Genomic DNA, 22,045 nt, shown 5'->3' with positions numbered 1-22,045 from the left:
ATTGACATCTTCACAATATTTGTTCTTCCAATCCATGGTCATGGAACGTTTTTCCATTTCTTTGTGTCTTCCTCAGTTTCTTTCATGAGTACTTTAGTTTTCTGAGTACAGATTCTTTGCCTCTTTGGTTAGATTCATTCCTAGGTATCTTATGGTTTTGGGTGCAATTGTAAATGGGATCGACTCCTTAATTTCTCTCTCTTCTGTCTTGTTGTTGGTGTATAGGAATGCCACTGATTTCTGTGCATTGATTTTATATCCTGCCACTTTGCTGAATTCCTGTATGAATTCTAGCAGTTTTGGGGTGGAGTATTTTGGGTTTTCCACATAAAGTATCATATCATCTGCAAGAGTGAGAGTTTGACTTCTTTGCCAATTTGGATGCCTTTTATTTCTTTTTGTTGTCTGATTGCTGTGGCTAGGACTTCTAGTTCTATGTTGAATAGCAGTGGTGGTAGTGGACATCCCTGCCGCGTTCCTGACCTTAGGGGGAAAGCTCTCAGCTTTTCCCCGTTGAGAATGATATTTGCTGTGGGTTTTTCATAGATGGCTTTTATGATATGGAGGTATGTACCCTCTATCCCTATACTCTGAAGAATTTTAATCAAGAAAGGATGCTGTACTTTGTCAAATGCTTTTTCTGCATCTATTGAGAGGATCATATGGTTCTTGTTCTTTCTTTTATTAATCTCTTGTATCACATTGATTGATTTGTGGATGTTGTACCAAACTTGCAGCCCAGGGATAAATCCCACTTGGTCGTGGTGAATAATCCTTTTAATGTACTGTTGGATCCTATTGGCTAGTATTTTGGTGAGAATTTTTGCATCCATGTTCATCAAGGATATTGGTCTGTACTTCTTTTTGATGGGGTCTTTGTCTGGTTTGGGGATCGAGGTAATGGTGGCCTCATAAAACAAGTTTGGAAGTTTTCCTCCCATTTCTAATTTTTGGAACAGTTTAAGAAGAATAGGTATTAATTCTTCTTTAAATGTTTGGTAGAATTCCCCTGGGAAGCCATCTGGCCCTGGGCTTTTGTTAGTTGGGAGATTTTTGATGACTGCTTCAATTTCCTTAGTGGTTATGGGTCTGTTCAGGTTTTCTATTTCTTCCTGGTTCAGTTTTGGTAGTTGATACATCTCTAGGAATGCATCCACTTCCTCTAGGTTATCTAATTTGCTGGCATATAGTTGCTTATAATATGTTCTTATAATTGTTTGTATTTCTTTCGTGTTGGTTGTGATCTCTCCTCTTTCATTCATGATTTTATTGATTTGGGTCATTTCTCTTTTCTTTTTGATAAGTCTGGCCAGGGGTTTATCAATCTTGTTAAATCTTTCAAAGAACCAGCTCCTAGTTTCGTTGATCTGTTCTACTGTTCTTTTGGTTTCTATTTCATTGATTTCTGCCCTGATCTTTATTATTTCTCTTCTCCTGGTGGGTTTAGGCTTTATTTGCTGTTTTTTCTCCAGCTCCTTTAGGTGTAGGGTTAGGTTGTGTATTTGAGACCTTTCTTGTTTCTTGAGAAAGGCTTGTATTGCTATCTACTTTGCTCTTAGGACTGCCTTTGCTGTATCCCAAAGATTTTGAACAGTTGTGTTTTCATTTTCTTTTGTTTCCATGAATTTAAATTCTTCCTTAATTTCGTGGTTGACCCATTCATTCTTTAGTAGGATGCTCTTTAGCCTCCATGTATTTGAGTTCTATCCAACTTTCCTCTTGTGATTGAGTTCTAGTTTCAAAGCACTGTGGTCTGAAAAAATGCAGGGAATGATCCCAATCTTTTGGTATGGATTCAGAGCTGATTTGTGACCTAGCATGTGATCTATTCTGGAGAATGTTCCATGGGCACTAGAGAAGAATGTGTACTCTGTTGCTTTGGGATGGAATGTTCTGATTATATCTGTGAAGTCCATTTGGTCCAATGTGTCATTTAAAGTCTTTATTTCCTTTTGCTTAGATGATCTCTCCATTTCAGTGAGGGGGGTGTTAAAGCCCCCCACTGTTATTGTATGGTTGTTGATGTGTTTCTCCTAATTTTGTTATTAATTGGCTTATTGGCTGCTCCCATGTTAGGGGCTTAGATATTTACAATTGTTAGATCTTCTTGTTGGATAGACCCTCTAAGTAGGATATAGTGTCCTTCTGCATCTCTTATTATAGTCTTTGGTTTAAAATCTAATTTGTCTGATATAATTATTGCCACCCCAGCTTTTTTGGTGTCCATTAGCATGATAAATGGTTTTCCACCCCCTCACTTTCAATCCGGGGGTGTCTTTGGGTCTAAAATGAGCCTCTGGTAGACAGTCCTATCGATGGGTCTTGTTTTTTATCAAATCTGATACCCTGTGCCTTTTGATTGGGGCATTTAGCCCATTTACATTCAGGGTAACTATTGAAAGATATGAATTTAGTGCCATTGTATTGCCTGTAAGATGACTGTTACTGTATATTTTCTCTGTTCCTTTCTGGTCTATGTTACTTTTAGGCTCTCTCCTTGCTTAGAGGACCCCTTTCAGTATTTCTTGTAGGGCTGGTTTGGCTTTTTATCTCTCCTTCTATTTTCAGTAACCGCCTAGATGGATATAGTATTCTTGGCTGCATATTTTTCTCATTTAGTGCTCTGAATATATCATGCCAGTCCTTTCTGGCCTGCCAGGTCTCTGTGGATAGGTCTGTTGCCAATCTAATGTTCCTACCATTGTAGGTTACAGACCTCTTGTCCCAAGCTGCTTTCAGGATTTTCTCTTTGTCTCTGAGACTTGTAAGTTTTACTATTAGATGTTGGAGTGTTGACCTATTTTTATTGATTTTGAGGGGGGGTTCTCTGTGCCTCCTGGAGTTTGATGCCTGTTTCCTTCCCCAAATTAGGGAATTTCTCTGCTATAATTTGCTCCAATATACTTCTGCCCCCTTCTCTCTTTCTTCTTCTTCTGGGATCCCAATTCTTCTAATATTATTTTGTCTTATGGTATCACTTATGTCTCGAATTCTGCCCTTGTGATCCAGTAGTTGTTTAGCTCTCTTTTTCTCAGCTTCTTTATTTTCCATCATTTGGTCTTCTATATCACTAATTCGCTCTTCTGCCTCATTTATCCTAGCAGTTAGAGACTCCATTTTTTATTGGACCTCATTAATAGCCTTTTTGATTTCGACTTGGTTAGATTTTAGTTCTTTTATTTCTCCAGAAAGCATTTCTCTAATATCTTCCATGCTTTTTTCAAGCCCAACTAGTATCTTTTAAAATCTTCATTCTGAACTCCAATTCTGACATCTTACTAATGTCCGTATTGATTAGGTCCCTGGCAGTCGGTACTGCCTCTTGTTCTTTTTTTTGAGGTGATTTTTTCCATCTTGTCCTTTTGTCAAAAGGAGACTAGATGAATGAGAGAACAAAATGCTAACAGGGTAACAACAACCCCAGAAATATATACACTAAACAAATCAGAAGACACCTGAAACTGGGGGAAAAGAAAGGGAAAGAACGAAAAAAGAAAAAAAAAAAAAAGAGAAAGAAAAAGATTAAAAAAAAAAAAAAACACCAGAATAGGATCAAATATGATCAGTCTGGTGCATAGATCAGTGCCACACACTAGATTTTGGACTTATTTTGGTCTGTTAGAAGAAACTGCCTCCCAAAATTTTAAAGAATGAAAAACTTATATATGTACAAAAATAAGCATAAATATGATGAAGGGATGGAATATGACTGTACAGATGAAAATCATAAAAGATTTTATAAATGGAATTGGTAAGATAAGAAATTGGTTGAAAAAAGAAAGAAGAGGAATTTTTAAAAAAAGGGGAGAGAATGTGACCAGGCAGGAGACTAGAACAAAGCCATATTCTAGAGATTTAGGGTATATTTTGGTCTGTTAGAAGAAACTGTATCCCAAAATTTTAAAGAGAGAACAACTATATATATATATATATATATATATATATATATATATATATATATATATACCAAAAATAAGGTTAACTACTATGAAGGGATAGAATACGTCTCTAAAAATGAAAAATAAAAAAGATTTTTTAAAAAAGAGATTGATAAGATGTTGGTTAAAAAAGGGAAAAAGAAAAATTCAAAAAAAGAGCATTAAAAAAATTAACTTTGAAAGACTAAAGAATCTGGTGAGAAAAAGCCATGAATTCTATGTGCAATTTTCCCCTAGCGCTGGCGTTCTGCAGTTCTCATTGATCGGTAAACTTGGTCTTGGCGGGCTGTTCTTGCTAATCTTCTGGGGGAGAGGCCTGTTGCTGTGGTTCCCAGATGTCTTTGCCGGAGGCGGAATTGCCCCACCCTTACTGGGTCAGCTAAGTAATCTGCTGGGGTTTGCTCTCCAGAGCTTTTGTTCCCTGCAAGCTTTCCGTACAGCTTTGCAGGAGGAGAGTGAAATAACAGCCTCCCAATCTCCACCCTGGAGGAGCTGAGAACTCGGGGCCCCACTCCTCAGTTCACCCCCAGAGAAAAGCAGTTGATCACTCCCGTCTCCCTGGTCTCCGGCTGCACTCCGTGCTCACCCGGCCTGTGACCGAGTGGTTTCTATCTCTGGCACCCGACTCCACGTGGAGTCTCCAAACCCAGCAGATCCCTGCGGTGCGCTCCTGTGCTGCTCCTCCCAGGGGAGGAAGGGGAGTCTCCCCGGATCTGCCGCTTGTTGGGTCCCTGCTGGAGGAGCAGTGGCCCGACTGTGCTGCGGATCACGGTTTATGGTGACCCTGAGCTGGAGCCCACACCTCGGCTCCGTCTCTGCAGCCAGTTTCTCCACTCCGATACCTGGGAGCTCTGCCGCACTCAGGCACCCCCTGTCTTCTGTGACCCCGAGGTTCCTGAGACCACACTGTCCCAACGAGGGTTCCACCCACCGCTTAGCCACTGGAGCGCCATCCCTCCATGGAGCCAACTTCTAACAAGTTCCGATTTTGTGCTCCACCGCTCTATCACTTGCCAAAAGCGGCCGATGGAGGCCCCCTCCCCCGCCGTCTATCCTCCCGAATATAGGCTCAGCTTCACTTCTCCGCACGTCCTACCTTCCAGAAAGTGGTCGGTTTTCTGTTCAGAGAGTTGCTGCTATTGTTTTCTTTGATCTCCTGTTGAGTTCGTAGGTATTCAGAATGGTCTGATCCCTATCCAGCTGAATTCCTGGGACCAGATGAAATTTAGGTCTCCTACTCCTCCGCCATCTTGCTCCTCCCCTTTCCTATTTTTTACTGGGTCATTTGTATTTTATTATTGATTTTTAGGGCTTCTTTTTACAATTTGGATATGAGATTTTGTCAGATACATGTATTGTAATATTTTCTCAGTCTGTGACTTGACTTCTCATTTTCTTAGTGGTATCTTTTGTTGAGTGGAAGTTTTTAATTTTGACGAAGTTCAATTTATCATTTCTTTTATGGTTAGTGCTTTTTGTGTTCAGTTTAAAAAATTTTTGCCTACTCTAGGTCCCAAAAATATTCTCCTGTATTTTCTTCTTTATAATTTTATAATTTTGACTTTTACATTTAGTACTTAAAACTTTTTTAATATATGCTGTAAGGAATGGATCAAGGTTCTTTTAATTTTTTTGAAAGAAATCCAGTTTTCCCAGCTTAATTTTTGAAAAGACTTTCCTTCCCTCATTGAATGACATTGGTGCTTTTGTCAAAATTCAACTGAACATACACGTGTATAGTCCCAGTTATGGACTCTCTATTCTGTTCTATTGATATCTTTGTCTATCTTTATGAAAATGCCACGCTGTCTTCTATTTCTGAATCTTATATTGTCTTAAAATCAAGTAGTATAACTACTCTAGCTATTACTGTTTTGGCCATTCTGGGTCTAGGACATCATTGCCATTACTCAAAATTTCATCATTATGCATGATATTCCCTCTTAGGGTTTTCATAATTTACCTTTATTGGGTTGAAGATACTCCTTTATACTCCCAGTTTGCTGAGAAATTTATCATAAATTGGCATTGAATTTTGTCAAAATCTTTTTTTCTGCACGCTTGAAATATCCTATTTTTTTCTATTTTACTCTGTTAACATGGGGGAATATATTGAATAATTATCAAATATTAATACATTCCTGGATTTCCTGATATAAATTCTCCCTGGTTCTCTTCTATATTGTTTAGCTGAAATAGAGTCTACCTTGTCTGACAGTGGTGTAGCTAATAGCTTTTAGTTTTGGTGAGTGTTTGCATGTTATGCCTTTTCCATCCTTTGCTTTTCAGCTTTTTTGTGTCCTTATGTTTAAAGAGTGTCTCTCACAAGCTGCAATGATTAGATTTAGATTTTGTTTCTTAATCAGTTTGATAATACTTATATTTGAATTAGAATATTTAGTTCATTTACAATTGATCTAATTGCTGGCATAATCATATTTATATCTACTTTTTAACTAATTTTTGCTTGTCTCGGTGGAATGATGACTTCCATTTATGTTTACTCTCCTTTTGTTTATCTCTTCCTTCTTGCCTTCTTTGGATTAATATAGCATTTTAATATTCAATTTTCCCATCTATTAATTTGTTAGCTTAACATTCTTTTATTATTCTTTTTATGGTTACCCTAGAGATTATAATAAGGATTTCCTGACTTTTGTAATCTTAAATCAATTAGTAGTTTTATCACTTTCCAAACAAAGCAAGGATCTTAAAACACTTTAATTGCATTTGCTTTGTGTCAGCTTTTGTGCTTTTCTGTTGTGCATTTTAATTCTGTACACATTTTACATCTTATATTACATGAGTATTTTTGTTTTGCACAATCAATACATGCTTATATATTCCTGATACGTAAACCCTCTGATGATTGACTGAGATGATTTGAGTGTGTATTGTAGTTTTATTCTGCTTCACCTGGTGCATCCTATTACTAGGGTACAGCTCTCCGGGGGTCCTGTGTGTCCCCACTGTTTCCTTAGGCTCCACATTCTTTAAATGCCTCTAACTTCAATTGTGATTCCTCAGTGCTGTGAGATTTCCAAAAAACTTCATTCTGATTTCCTGCAGTTTTCTACTTAACTTTGTATCCTGTGCTTTGTGCAGCCTAAAATTTGCAAATTTTTCATGAGGGAACCTACTAAGCACTAGTCCTTTTGTGTGTGTGTGTGTGTGTGTGTGTGTGTGTGTGTGTGTGCACGCACGCACGCACACATCTGTGACTTCTCTCCAGAATCTTGGCTCCTCAAGTCCTCATTGCCTTGGAAGACTTGAAATCAATTTTTATGTCTACAGGCCTATGCATTTATAAAGTTTTTCTTGCTTCTTTACCTCGTAGTTAAGACCCTCTACCCGCATGCTCAGTCTGTTTTTCCTGGACAAAGAATCAAGTGTTCCAAGGGCAAAATAGCTTGAAGATTATCCAGTTACCTTTCTGAAGTTCTCTTCTTTCTGACTTGGATCTTCTGACTTGGATTCTTTCTGACTTGGTACCTTGGATTCTGGTTGCCATGGCAGCTTTCAATGTCTGTAAATGGTTTTTAAAAATATGGAATCTGTTTTTTCTAGTTGTTCTCAGTGGGAGAGTTGTTTTACCCCAGGGTATTACATCTTAGCTGGAAGCAGATGTCCTCTTATACCAATTTTAGTATCTCCCCCTCTCCTTTTTCAGTAAGCTACGATATCACTATGAATTCTTTTAGGGCTATGGGGACTATACATCTAATACTATGAAGGAAATTATGTGATAATTGCTATTTCGTTCTTTTTCAGGTTTGATGGGTGGTGACATGAAGATATTAATGCCTCTGCTTAAAGAGAAATGGTAGCATAAAATAAACTTTAGTAGAAACTTATCTAATATTGTGAATGTCATAGCCAAGAATATCAGAAGCCTCAGACAATTTTAGATTTAAGTGACCTAAAGTCCTTTTTATTATCATTACTTCAATTTTAAACTTCTTACTAAAGTAATTACTTCTTTTTTCTTTTTCCTTTTTCTTCAATTTTTTCTATTTTGTCAGGGGATAAGAAAATAGTTGATTGACAGTCCTGATCTTTATAGCAAATCAAATATATAACAAGGATTCATCATTTTTTAAAAAGATGTATTTATTTATTTTAGAGAGTGGGGAAAGGCAAAGGGAGAGAGAATCTTAAGCAGACTCTGTGCTGAGCACTGAGCCTGATGCAGGGCTCAATCTCACAACCCTGAGATCACGACCTGAGCCAAAACCAAGAGTCAGTTGCTTAACTGACTGTGCCAAGCTGGTGCCCCAAGGAGTCATCATTTTTAATTGATGAAAATTAAACTAAATTTGAAATTATGATTAATGAATCACAAGTTATTTTTTAAAGATTTATTTATTATTTGAGAGAGTGAAAGAGAGCATGAGCAGGAGGGACAATGGGAGAAGGAGAGGGAGAGAGAGAATTTCAAGCAGATTCCTCACTGAGTGTGGAGCCCCTCATGGGGCTCAATAGCATGACCTGAACTGAAATCAAGAGTCAGATGCTCAACTGACTGAGCCACCCAGGCACCCCCATGAATCACAAGTTATGATGAGTTATCAACAGCTATTTTCTGTTTTCCAAACACCTGCATTAATTTGCAATGATCATTTAGTTTCTATGCCATATATAACATGTTAGGCAAACATGATTTTGGCATAATTTAGTTAGATATTTAACAATAAGTGTTTTTGATATTCCTGAAACTACCAAAGTGTTGAAAAAGCTCAGAAATATTTCTGTTTATTTTTCTATTAGGAATATTTCTCCATTCTGTTTTTTTTTAATTTTTTACTGTTATGTTAATCACCATCAATTACATCATTAGTTTTTGATGTACTGTTCCATGATTCATTGTTTGTGCATAACACCCAGTGCTCCACACAGAACATGCCCTCTTTAATACCCATCACCAGGCTAACCCATCCCCCCACCCCCCTCCCCTCTAGAACCCTCAGTTTGTTTTTCAGAGTCCGTAGTCTCTCATGGTTCATCTCCCCCTCCGATTTCCCCCCTTCATTCTTCCCCTCCTGCTATCTTCTTTTTTTCTTAACATATTTGCATTATTTGTTTCAGAGGTACAGATCCGTGATTCAACAGTCTTGCACAATTCACAGCGCTCACCATAGCACATACCCTCCCCAATGTCTATCACCCAGCCACCCCATCCCTCCCACCCCACCCCCACTCCAGCAACCCTCAGTTTGTTTCCTGAGATTAAGAATTCCTCATATCAGTGAGGTCATATGATACATGTCTTTCTCTGATTGACTTATTTTGCTCAGCATAACACCCTCCAGTTCCCTCCACGTTGTTGCAAATGGCAAGATCTCATTCCTTTTGATGGCTGCATAGTATTCCATTGTGTGTGTGTGTGTGTGTGTATATATATATATATATACACACACACACACACACACAATGGAATAATATATATATATATATACCATATCTATATATATATATATATATATACACACCATATCTTCTTTATCCATTCATCTGTCGATGGACATCTTGGCTCTTTCCACAGTCTGGCTATTGTGGACATTGCTGCTATAAACATCAGGGTGCACGTACCCCTTTGGATCCCTACATTTGTATTTTTGGGATAAATACCCAGTAGTGCAATTGCTGGATCGAATGGTAGCTCTATTTTCAACTTTTTGAGGAACCTCCATACTGTTCTCCAGAGTGGTTGCACCAGCTTGCATTCCCACCAACAGTGTAGGAGGGGTCAGGAAACGACAGATCTCCATTCTGTTTTCATTTTTTCAGTCATTCATTCATTTACTCTAAATAGGTGATCATATGTATTTTCATGCTCCCCCAAAGTCCCTGGTTATGCATTTTGTCATAACATGACTTTTAAAGCACTCCTTTCATTCTTAAAAGTGATCATTCTTTGCATGAGAGATTATATGGTTTCCTTTTATTTCCAAAAGTTGGGGTAGGAAAAGAGGGTGATAAGAGATACACAATGGTAACTCGACATGGAGCCTGCCCTTCAGAAACTATGACCTATCAAATGTAGGGGATAAGAATTAACATCAATAACTTATATAATAAGAAGTGAAAAGGATCACAGGAGAGATGCAAAGATAAAATATACATTGCAGTGTGGTAAAAAAAACTTGATAAACATGTTTGAATGTTGAAGGAAATATGTGCAAAATTTTGTGAAGAGTAAAGAAGGTTTGGGGAACATATATAAAAGACAAATACTTTTTATCAGGGAGTTACCGAAGTGATAGGAGAGTGAGACTAGAATACCAGAGAGAGGAGAACAAGAAGTGAACTGATGATCTGCAACTGCTTTTGTCAGGAAGCATCTGCCAACTCCAGGCCCTGGTTGGGGACTGAGTATCCAGGCATGACACAAGTTGAGTATCCAGGCATGGCCCAAGCAGAGTCAGCAGAGGGAAGAGAGAAAGCAGAAGAAATGCTGTGGCCATCAGTCTGAGTAATAAAAGGAAAGGCAGAGAGGCTTCAACGTATGTCCAGCTTCTCTCTCAAAACATTTGCAATTGCCTGAAATTGAGTGGATCAGAAAGGTTAAAAGATGAACTAAACACTTCTGACATAGAGCATTATTTTCATGGAGTCTTTCAATAATGAGGAGACAGACTCACCTGTGGGGGTGGGGGGAACAAAACAAAAACAGAAAATGCCTTTAGCAACCACATGGACTGACAAAATTGGAGACTCAGAGGCACTCAATCATGTGGTCAGGATTACCCATCATTTGCCTAATTCTGAAGTTGTGTGGGTCAGGAAGCCAAAAATCTAAACTGAAAATCTTTGAAAAGCTAGCCAGGATCTCCCATAGCCTCTTAATGCTGAGGTGCTAAAGACCCACCAGATGAGGTGTACTAGTGCACAGCCAGATGTTCTGTTAAAAGTCCTGAAGGGATATGCCCTACAGTAGACCAATTCCTATCCCAATTATAAAATAACTTTGACTCAGCTCAGTTCTGGATTAGATTAAGATAATCTGTCCCCTCTACTAAACAGGTAAAGTGATAAAGCACCTTCTAGCACATATAATACCATCTATCGTTTACAGCCTCTACGGAATCTTATTTTATATGTGTATATGTGTTTTTGTTTCTATATGTGTTGTGTGCATGTGTGTTTTATATGTTTAGGTGTGGAAGTGTCTTATATGTTTAGGTGTGGAAGAGTTAGGACAATATTACCAAAAAATCAAGGGAAACAATTAGACAATAAAAGCAGACCCATAGGTGATACATTGATCACTGTTGGAGGGTTAGATCACTGTTAGAAAACTAAATCATTATTCTTTTTTTTTTTTAAGGTTTTATTTATTTGACAGAGAGAGAGACAGCGAGAGAGGGAACACAAGCAGGGGGAGTGGAAGAGGGAGAAGCAGGTCTCCCACTGAGCAGGGAACCTGATGTGGGGCTCGATCCCAGGACCTTGGATCATGGCCTGAGCAGAAGGAGGCAGACACTTAATGACTGAGCCACCCTGGCACCCCCTAAATCTTTATTCTGAACATTTCTAAAGAAAAGAAAAGAATCATCCATTTGGCTTGTGTTTTCTGTTTGAACTCTATATCAGAGGAACTAAATGGCTGATGAGGGGAAAATTCTACTTTCGAAAAGAAATCTAGTTGACAAATATAGAAAGGATGATAGAATTACAATATTACCATTTTGTAGTTTTGTAATAAAATAGTTGATCTTCATAATGATCATCAGTGACTGCTAAAACCATTAAGTGAAAGGCTGATGGGAAGTTTTGTAATGTGTGCATTAGGCTGACCACACCTGAACCCACTGATCAATCTTAATGTGATTAATAGACAACCCAATTTATGTGCTTTTTGGTCTGGTATAATAAGGAGTAAACACTATCTCCTATAAATTATACTCCTTGTACAAACAACCATGAATCTGATCAAGCCCTCAGATCTAACTATAAATTCATAGGCAATATAGGGGACAGAGGAACGTATTAAATGACACTATAGGGACTCAACCAGTAAAATCCATAATCTGGGAAACAATCAGTATGTTTTCAACAAATAGCCATCAAAAAAGAAGAAGGGAACATCTATAGATTAAAAAAGGCTTAAGAGAGTCATCAACAAAATGCAATATGCAGATCTAGTTTGGATGCTGATTTGAAAATCAAAAGTAAAATAAAAATATATGAGACTATCAGGGAAATCAGGGAAATCTAAATAATGACTTTAATATTAAACATTTAATATCAAATATTAAAGAATTACAATTAATGTATTTTAGATGTGATAATATTATTTTTCCTTTTATTATAAAAATGTACACCTATATTATAAGCCTTTACACTGAATTCCTTATGGATGAAAACATAATGATTTAGCTTTTCTTTAAAGTAAATAAATGGTGGTATAGATGAAACAAGATTCACATATATATTATTATTGAAGCTGAATGATAGGGATGTGGGGGTTCATTTTAGCATTTTCTCCATGTTTCTATATTTTTGAAATTTTTCATAATAAAAAGCCATTTTTTAAAGATCTGATAAACAGAAAGAATAATATGAATTCTCACATACTAATGTAAATTGGGCAAGCACTTCATAGAGCAATTTTGCCATGTATAAGAAAGATGAATGTACACTCACAACAATCCACCAACTCTATTTCTAGGCCTATAGCTTAGAAAAACTCTCCCATTTTTGTGTGCAAGGAGACTTAATCTAGAATGTTTACTGCAGCATTGCTTAAAATAGCAAAATGTAGGAAACAACCTAAGTGGCCATCAGTAGGAGAATTGATTATATTTTTGGTAGTGTGGTATGTATTCAATTTAGTTTAAGTGAATGAACTAGAACTGTACCTGTTAATGTAATACAAAATGGACAAAATGGGCAAATTGCTGAATGGAAATAGAGTGCAATGCTATGTCAATAAAATTTAATAACATGGTAAACACTACTGTATATTATTTATGAACACATATGAATATATATGTTGTAAAAGTATTCAAATATCCCAAGTGATGATCCATCCATACCAAATTTTCCCTTGGAAAGGATAGGATTAGTATTAAGAATAATATACAGAGGGCTTGGGTGCCTGAGTGGCTCAGTTGTTAAGTGTCTGCCTTCAGCTCAGGCCATGATCCCAGGGTCCTGGGATCGAGCCCTGCATAGGGCTCCCTGCTCAGCAGGAAGCCTGCTTCTCCCTCTTCCACTCCCCCTGCTTGTGTTCCCTCTCTCTCTCTCTGTCTCTCTCTCTCTGTCTCTCTCTGTCAAATAAATAAATAAAATATTTAAATATATATATACACAGAGGGCTTCACATATATTCTTAATGTTTTCAAAAGAAAGGAAACTTTATATAAAGCAAAATGTTTATATTTCACAAATCTATGACAATTAAATTGAATTTTATTAGGTCATTTTCTATAAGCTCTTATTAGCTTAGAAATCTTTATAATTAAAATTTTCTTTAAAGAGCAGTATTTACACCTCAGTGGAGAAACTGCACTGTGTGTTTATATAAAGAACATTAATGTACTGTATTAGATATCCATGCAGTAAAATGAAGAGTGGAAGAAATTACCATTTACAGAGGGCTTACATATACAATCAGAGCTCCACTCTCCACTCTGATGAACGAATATTTAGAAATAAATATTTAAATTCAGATAATAGAAAAAAATGCATTTGGCTTTGGAAAGCAATCAGAGGCAGAAATTATCCTATATTTATCTATAACAACAACAACAAAAAAGATAGACCACACTCTGCTAAAATGGTCTTGAGTTGTTTGCTGCCAATCTTTATGATTACTTCAGACAGCTGCCCCATTATTATTTCCATGGTAAACTGACCATCTGGAATTGTATAGACTGCTTCTCTCTGCTAAAAGTAGACTTACCTCCAAACCTCTCACAGATATGCAACTTCAGACACAGACAGCTAACCTGCTCTCTACCTAGCTTTTACCTGCTCCTGCCACATCCATTCAATGTCACTAACGTCGTAACCCACCCCACCCCCAACACCATCCCCCACAATCTGGAGAGAAAAGAGTTTATTTTCTAGTAGAAGTTATTGAAATTCTTGAATAAGGAAAGTGGTTAACATTCATAAGTAAAATGAAGTAAAGTTTGAGATACTCAGAATTAGTCTATGCTAAATCACACTGAGATTTAAAATACCTGGGTGTTTTGTCTGTGCTTCTGTCCCTCCATCCTTCAGAGGGAGGGTTGTAATGGTGATGTCTTCAACTGGGAGAGCATTTTACTATTTGGAAACATTTTCACATTTATTCTTTCAACAATCCTTTATGGATGAAAAAACTGAATCTGAAAGGGGCAAATACACAGTTGGAGAGTGCCTGGTTTCCTGGCCCCTTACCCAGCTGTCTTACTGTTACACTACAATGAATGAAACCTGCTTGTAACAACTTCTCAAGTTCATGTGAAGAATAATTTCTAGCACAGAAACTGACGTGTGAATGAACTACTGTAAAGAAAATAACACATTAAAACAAAGTCATATGGGACTAAGTATACCCAAAGAGAGATGGTCTTTTCTACAAAGGGAGATTTGGACAATGAGAATAGATGAGAGGAACTGTAACAAGCATTGACTCTATAGAAAGAAAAGAGATGAGTAAAGAAAAGAAGGAAGGAAGAAGGAAAAAAAGAAAAGAAAAAGAGGAAGAAAGGATAATAGAAGGGAAGAAGAGAAAGAAAAAAGAGCAAAAGAAAAGAAAAAAACTGCACTTTCAGAAGAAATTGAAAAGGAATCTTTCTTACTGAATTTCTGGGGTTTCTTTAAATCCACAGTTTCTGCCAAAAGATTCAAGCACAGATTTGGGACTTATATTTGTCAAGTCTCCATATGCTGCATTTTCCCTCCAAGCTTTTACTTTGGCTTGCTGAATCTGTGGTTGGTTGAATATGTGGTTTTACAGTTGCTAAAAATACCCTGAAGTCAAGCTCCTCTCAGTTTTTGTGCAGTGATAAAACAGACACTCTGGCATCAGATTTTTCAAGGCTTTGGCCTGTAACCTTTAATCAACCACCCCTTTCATAAAAGTAAGCTCTGTAGGCATAGGTCATTTACATTTCACTTCAACGCAAAGTGAGTCAGAGACTGAAGAAAATGGCACTATGAAGGAAATGCTATAATTTTTTCAACTACTTCAATCAATAGTGAATTAAGGTGGCTTTGGGATTGCTGGGAGTTACTGTATGGAGTTTGGCTGTCAGTATGACTGCCGCCTCTGAAGGAACCACAGAACTCTCCACTAACTGCAGCAGTTAATTCCAAGTCAGTGCCAGAGGCCACAGAGCTCCCACCCCAGTCCCTGGGAGACAGAAGGGCTGTTGTCCAGGCATGCCACACTCTGTGCACCTATGCTAATGTCAGCACATCAAGTCTCTGAGCTGTCAAGTCGTTTCCCTGTGGTTATCATCATACATACGCCCAGCAGACAAGACAAGCTACATCATTTGCACGGCCCGGTGCAAAAAGAAAACATGAGGCCCCTGGTTGAACACACAGAGGGTAATGTTAAAGAGACTATGATATAAAGCCTTTTCTCCTATGGTGTCTCTCTCAACCTGTCTTAGTGGTTTTTTTATTTGCCATTTAATGCTGCACTGCCATGCAGGGTGGGGAGAGGAGACTTGGGGGACAAGTGCATATTCTGCCATGTGCTGCAGCCTCCACTCTGTGACTCCATGCAGGTGCAGCCTTCAGGCTGCCAGATCCCCCTCCTACCCATCCAGTCACTGGGCAGACACTCCAGGGAAATTGAACCAAGCATCTCCCCTTTCCCTTCCCTCCTACCCTAGCCCCTGGTAGACCGGTGATCTCCAAGGGTATTACAACAACAGCAGGTGGACTAGAAGGTACCATGGAGGGTGGGTGAGAAGCTCACCCCTGGGCTGTTGCCTATCAAATGCACTGTGGCCCTGCTAGCCCATGGAAGGGACAGCCAATCACTGTCTGGAGTTGCTAGGCAGCATGTGCACTTGACCCTGATTTGATCTTCCTGCACCCCTGCCAGTGGTGGAGAGTGGCAGTGATCCCTGGGCAGGGCCAGATGGTGAAGCCTCAGAGGGCCCCAGGGGGCACCAGGGAAGTCAGGGAGGCAGGACCTGTGGGTAAGCTGAGGCTTCAAGCCCCCAGTGCAGATTTCAAAATGATGACTATAGACCACTAAATCCCAAGTGCAGGGACCTTCTGATGAAGGACATGCGGTACATTTGTATTGGACACAGGGTCCTGAGCCAGCCCGGGTGGGATCCTGGCTTCCCAGCACCATTGGATCAGGCCACATGTAGACATTATCTACAGGTGGAATTAACTAAGGGATTCAAGGGATGCAGGAAGTTTGGCAAGGGAAAGCCAAATGCCTTGAGTGTATTTCTGCCTTCCTTCCTGAGAAATTAAGTTGTTTTATTATTTTGTAGGTTAAATGTTCTTTCTTACTGATAGCTTCATTTATATAGTCAAACATCATACTTTTATCCCTGGTCGTCTACTTGCTGATGTTTTCATTGTTGTCATCATTTTTGTGATTTCAGGTGGGCATATTGAATGTCAGGGACATATTACTTCAGCAAGCTTAATAGCAAACATTATCTCTGTCTATTTTTTTTTAAATAAATGGATTATTGCAGTAGTAACAAAGTTACACCAAGGTGTTTCAAGTTTTTATCTCTGGGCGAGGATTTCAAATTATTCTGGGTAGATCATGTACTTTGAAATGTTTTATTGAATGGCCCAAACTTGGAGGGAATACACATACTGATTAATTTTATTTTTCTCTTTTACCTTCAACTGTGCTATGGAAGACTTTTTTCCCACCTTCTACATTCAGATCAGATTCCTTGATTTCAGGAATTGAAAAGCTATTCCAGTGTATTCTTGTTTCAAACCTCAAATTCACATCTCTCTTTTCTAGCACGTGCCAGGCCTCAGTCTGGAATACATGGAATGGGAAGGGGCGTGGTCTGCTCCTGCAGTATCTCTGGCTCCTCCCTCTTGTTTCCCCTCCTCTGTCTGCTTTAATGGGAAAAAAGATAGGAAATATAGCCAAAGTTTTTGACTTGCCTGCAGCTGCTGTGGTCCTCTTCTGATTAACAATGGATAGTTGTCACCAGGGTCTTGGGGTAGGCGGCCCAACGCTGATACATAGAGAATATTTGTGAGTTCTCAGGGACCCTCTAGAGGGGACTTCATCACTGAGAGTTCATATTGAGATTCCCCCCAATTCAACCAACCTCATCCATCCACCCACAGCCCACCTGCTGATGGTTCACCTTTCGCATCTTGTTCCTGAAATTCTTTTCTGTGATTGGCAGCCGTCTTAGGTGGTGTGATAACAAGATGGCTTTATCCCATTATCTTCTGAAGTGCTGCTTAACTCATGGGAAACCCACTTATCTTCACTCCAACAAATGATGGTAAAAGGCCAACTGCCGGTGGCTGTCCTGTTAGCCTTGCCATGACCAGTCAGTGCTCTTCTCCTCTTATCAGATCATCCTATGTGCTGTATAAGGAGACCTCTAGCCAAGGAATGAGATGACATTCTCCCCAAGTGGCAGATTCCTCCAATCTCTCACCACTCCCCCTCTCTCCACCATCCGATACATTTTGTCCTGTGAGGGCCAAGAGATAAATGTGACTTTATAGGAAGTGACAACAATGCATTTGTGATAACGTAAGATGAAGGAAAATTAGCAATGCAATTAAAATTCACAACGTAAGACATAAATCCACAAACGTCCTTTAAGGGGGTGATGGGCAGGAAGATTCAGCCTGCATCGGTGTGAGTGGAGGTGGAACCCACTGCCACCAGGAAGGAAAGGGGGTGTCAAGAGTGGAGGGAAAGAGCGAATTTTGGACAGACAGACACACAGCAGAAAAAACATCTGCCACTTGGAAGGAGATGGTCCCATAAGGTAAAAGAAAGAATGCACTCCACTGATGTGCCTTTCAGAAATGAGCCTGGCAGTAAGAAATAGCCAGCCAGTGCAGGGGAGACACTTGGGGGAGGAGATGACATGGAGAAAGTCTCAGGAGCCAGGCTAGGCCCTGGCCCAGGCCCAGGCACCACCTGAGTGGTGTGATCACTCTATCTGTACACGTGTATAACCACTCACTCACTGGGTGTCTTTTTCTTTTCAATCTTTAGGAAGAGGCAGCCAGAATTCTCGCCCACCAGCCAATGTCCGTCGGCACATGTGCAGCTTTGAAAACCCCCACACTGCAGTGAATGTGTAAGAAAAGCTGCATGGACAATGTAGTGGTCTGCCCCTTGCTTTCTCTCTCCTGGGTTTTTCCACTTTCTAACATGGAAACAGATGTGGTGCATGCCATCAAGAATGAGGAACCATTTACGTGCCATGGTTTGCACGACTGCCTTAATTTGATTGTCCATCGTTCTTAAAAGGGCACTGTCAAGTTGTTAGTCTTTTTGCTTTTTTAAGTTTCAACGCCAAGACACAACACTTTTTCCGATTCTGGATATTCACTTTTGTTTGTGACTCCTACTCACAAGCTCGAAAGTGAATTTCCCCCCTTCATAAATTCGTCAGCTTTTCCTTGGCGAACAGAGCTCTTTCTTTGTTTTCTTTCTTTTCTTTTCCTTTTTTTTTTTTTGCCTTTTTGCTGTTGCACAAATGTTTGAAATGATGCTGTCTGCATTAAAGTAAATGCTATAACTTGAACTTATGGAGAGTTCCATAATGTCAGCTCGAGGGGGTGGGCACTGACACGAGCCTCTGCTGGGTGCCTCCCACACCCTGGGGAGCACAAAACAAAAGTTTTGTGAATCCTACGAAAAGAGAGTTTTACAAAAAGGAAATGTAGTTATTCCCCCCCAGAATTCTGAGTGTTTTTATCAGATTTTTGCCATCTGATAAAAATGGTGCATGTTTGGTCCAATTTTTGACCTTTAGGTCTTGACAGTGTCTCTTTAAGTTAACAAAAGAACGTAGACCATGTTCAATTCATTGTGCACGGAGTCTGTGGTCATTTTTCAGCTGTTCCTTTACAGCCCTTCAAACTCCTGGGAGAGTCAAAGGTACACATTCCTGCAGCAGGAGGGAGTCCACTGATAAGGTGTTTGTGGCTTGCATAGCTCTTCAGATGAGAAGAGCCCAATTTGTTCAAATGTTTGCTACTGAACCTGGCTATGGAGGCCAGTGTATGAGGCCGCGGTGTCTCTTTTCTTCACTCAGTGGAGTGCATTGGGAAGTCTGTGTTCTGATATTCCCTTAAAAAGCCCAGATAGAAAGAGTGTGGTCTCATTCAAATCATACTGATTCTTTAAGGGAAAAATATGGTAGCCATGCCAGTGTGTTTCAGGTGGTGGTCAGGAGGCCCCTGCTCATCGAGATCAAAGCCACTCGTCTGCTTGGATGCACTCTCTGTAATTTTACCAAGTTAAAAGGCATTGAGCATTTCTTGCAGCCTGGGCTGAGTCTGACCAAGGGCACAGCAAGGAGATCCTGATTATGACAGCTCCTGGCTGCCTGTCAAAAGGGACTGATGGGAATAGTAGATGTGCTTGTCTTGCTGTGACAGCAGGGCCAGAGAGAGAGAAGAGTCACCTAACATTTCATGACTTAAAGGTGAGTGCCTAAAAAAGCAAAAGCAAAGGCTGAAAGTGGGTACATTCTTGGTAGGTGACCAAAAAAAAAGCCACAATCAGCAAAGCTGATAGATTGGTTGTTAAGAATTCTTGGAATAGGATCTGTTCAAGCTTTCTTTCGGGAGACTATAAAGGATCAGGAAAAGATTGAGAAGAGACTGGCAATTTTTAGCCTTGGCTGTTCCTCAACAAACAACAACAAAAAAGATATGTTCTCTCTGTGACCTTCAGTTCCCACAGCTTTTGTGAACAATCCAGGCAAAGGGACTAGTGATGGAGATAAAGCTGCCTCCTGGACCATTGTGGTCTGCCTAGATCTATCCTGTTTCTGAGGAATAATCCCAGCAGAGCAATGCAATTGCCTTATGTTTCCAGAGCAAGCCATGAGGACTCCAGGTTAGAGCTGAGGAACATCAAATGACTTGCTATTAAAATTACAGGTCTGGTAGCATGGGGCATAGAAATACAATAATGCTTGACTTGAAGTTCCTTCAAAGGGAATGGAATCTAGACTCATCTATACTTCCTGGAGCAATATAATTACAGCTGGTGTACCTCTGCTAAAACAATACTCCTGTAACAACATGATGTCTTCAGTAAACTTTGGCATGAGAATTTCTTTCCTCAGCCAGTAATCATGATTAGGTTGAACCAAAGGCCATTTAGAATGTACTTAGAAAAAATTTAATAACCATCAGAATTGTACTCATTAGTCTGAAACAGATTTGTCTGTTTTCTCAAGACAGTAGACCCTATACCCAGACAAAGTTTATGGAGCCTCCCATACTTTGGTGAGCTCATTTTGTTTGTGGGTGTCTTTTTCTTAAGTGATTCACTGAAGAGGGCACAAAGCTTGATAAAGGCAAACTGATTTCCCTTGTGCTCTTGTGTATCCTGTATCATATAACTTTAACATATAGAATGTGATTCATCTAAAGATTTAAAAAGAGGACTGTATATTTAGACTTTGAGGTATTGTAAATTTCGGCAAACCAAGTGATTCTCTGACTAGCTTATGACGTTCGGATTAGAGGAGAGGGATAAATCCACAATGCTATTTAAGATGGATATCTGCAGAAACTATGAAGCTCCCATGTAGTCAAAAAGCATTTGTCTCCAATAACACATCCAGAGATTTTCTACCTTACTAGTGGTGAATCCAAAAGGTGAGAAATTTTAATTATGTTCACATAGGCTTCCAGAGATTATGTACTGAATATGCAGATTTTTCTGGAAAGCCTTCAAAAGTGTAACTGGCATCAGTGGAAGTCCTTTGTACTGAAGACTAACTTGGCGTTGCCTGGGAAAACAAGAGTCTGACTCATATGGCTTCAAATAGTTCCAATGCCTGCGATTCTACAAGAATCACTACTCACACTTCCTTCTGGTACCAGCGCCCTGAAGCAGGAAGAGGCGAGGCATTTGGACAACACATGTCTGGCATCCCTTTCTGAGTATCTCAGTTAGGGCAGCACCAGCCTTTTTGGAAAGGCCTCATGTCTCCACCACGGCTGCACGGCCCCAGCAAAACTGCCCATAAGCCTGTAGCTTTGGTTTCTTCTCTGGACTTGGTAAGCCATTCTCTCCATGCCGTGACTCAATGGCATTTCCTGTTTCCACTTTCATTTTCAGAGAAAACACATGCTAACCTTTTCAGGTTCCAAGGACTGCGTCTCCCCTCCTTCTGCGAAGGTCTTGCCTTGTCTGTGGGCTCTCTGGATGCCAACCTTATGTCTGTCGTGAAGCTATTAAGCCTCATGGCAAAGACTTGAATTGGACATAAGGGAGACAGGTGCTGTGTAAGCTTCCCCCTCAGGCAGCTTGTGCAGGATGCTTCCCTCCTGATCTCAAACACCCACCCACTGATATTCCCATTTTAGACCTCTCTGGAGCAGAGAGCAGTGTACCCTGCAGATGTAACTAGTACTTACTGAAACAAATAAAACAGACAAGATCACTCCGAATGCCAAAGATATACTAATCTGTTTACACCACCCACTTCTAACCATTCTCTAAAGTGCTGTAAATATCGGGTTTTCTGTTTGGGGGGGGGATTGTTAGACTAATCTAATGAGAGAAAAACCAAAGCAAGATTCCAAGCCTGTCATAGCTGGCTCGGCAGTCCCAGGCCTGCTTGGCTCTGCACACTCCAGTGTGCATCCTGGCTCCTCTCCAGCCTAACAGCCATTTCCTCCAATAACTTCTGTATCAATAAATATATTTAGCCACCTGAGGTATTCACGCCAAATGCTACTGCATTTGATCTTCAAATATGAGATTGTTTTAGGCCTGATGTCGGCCTTCTGAAGTGAGAGCAGGAAGGGTGGGGTGTTTTGTGACAATTACCTGGTGTTTCTAGATCAGGTTGCTTTTCCTAAGACTTCTATTTAGGAAACCAAGTAAAATTAAATAATAAAAGGAAAAGTTGGTGGCTGAAACGGAAGGTATTAAAGTTATCTGG

General features: G+C 39.6%; 1 protein-coding gene across 3 annotated transcripts in view; it reads left to right on the top strand.

The window, feature by feature from the left end:
• Positions 1 to 22,045, top strand: part of GRM1 (glutamate metabotropic receptor 1) — a 438,705-nt gene that overhangs the window by 409,173 nt on the left and 7,487 nt on the right. The window contains exon 10 of one of the 3 annotated variants that reach the window (XM_027604134.2): positions 18,124 to 18,208. The exons of the other annotated variants lie outside the window; for them this stretch is intronic. Within the exon in view, the coding sequence (XP_027459935.1) occupies positions 18,124 to 18,184 (61 nt within the window). The 3' untranslated portion in view covers positions 18,185 to 18,208. The remainder of the gene's footprint in view (positions 1 to 18,123; positions 18,209 to 22,045) is intronic. 3 annotated transcript variants of the gene reach the window in all.

The sequence above is a fragment of the Zalophus californianus genome, chromosome 7 (genome assembly GCF_009762305.2).
Source record: "Zalophus californianus isolate mZalCal1 chromosome 7, mZalCal1.pri.v2, whole genome shotgun sequence".
Classification (NCBI taxonomy): Eukaryota; Metazoa; Chordata; class Mammalia; order Carnivora; family Otariidae; genus Zalophus; species Zalophus californianus.
The sequence above is the reverse complement of the archived record's forward strand: the minus strand, read 5'-3'. Positions and strand labels throughout refer to the sequence as shown.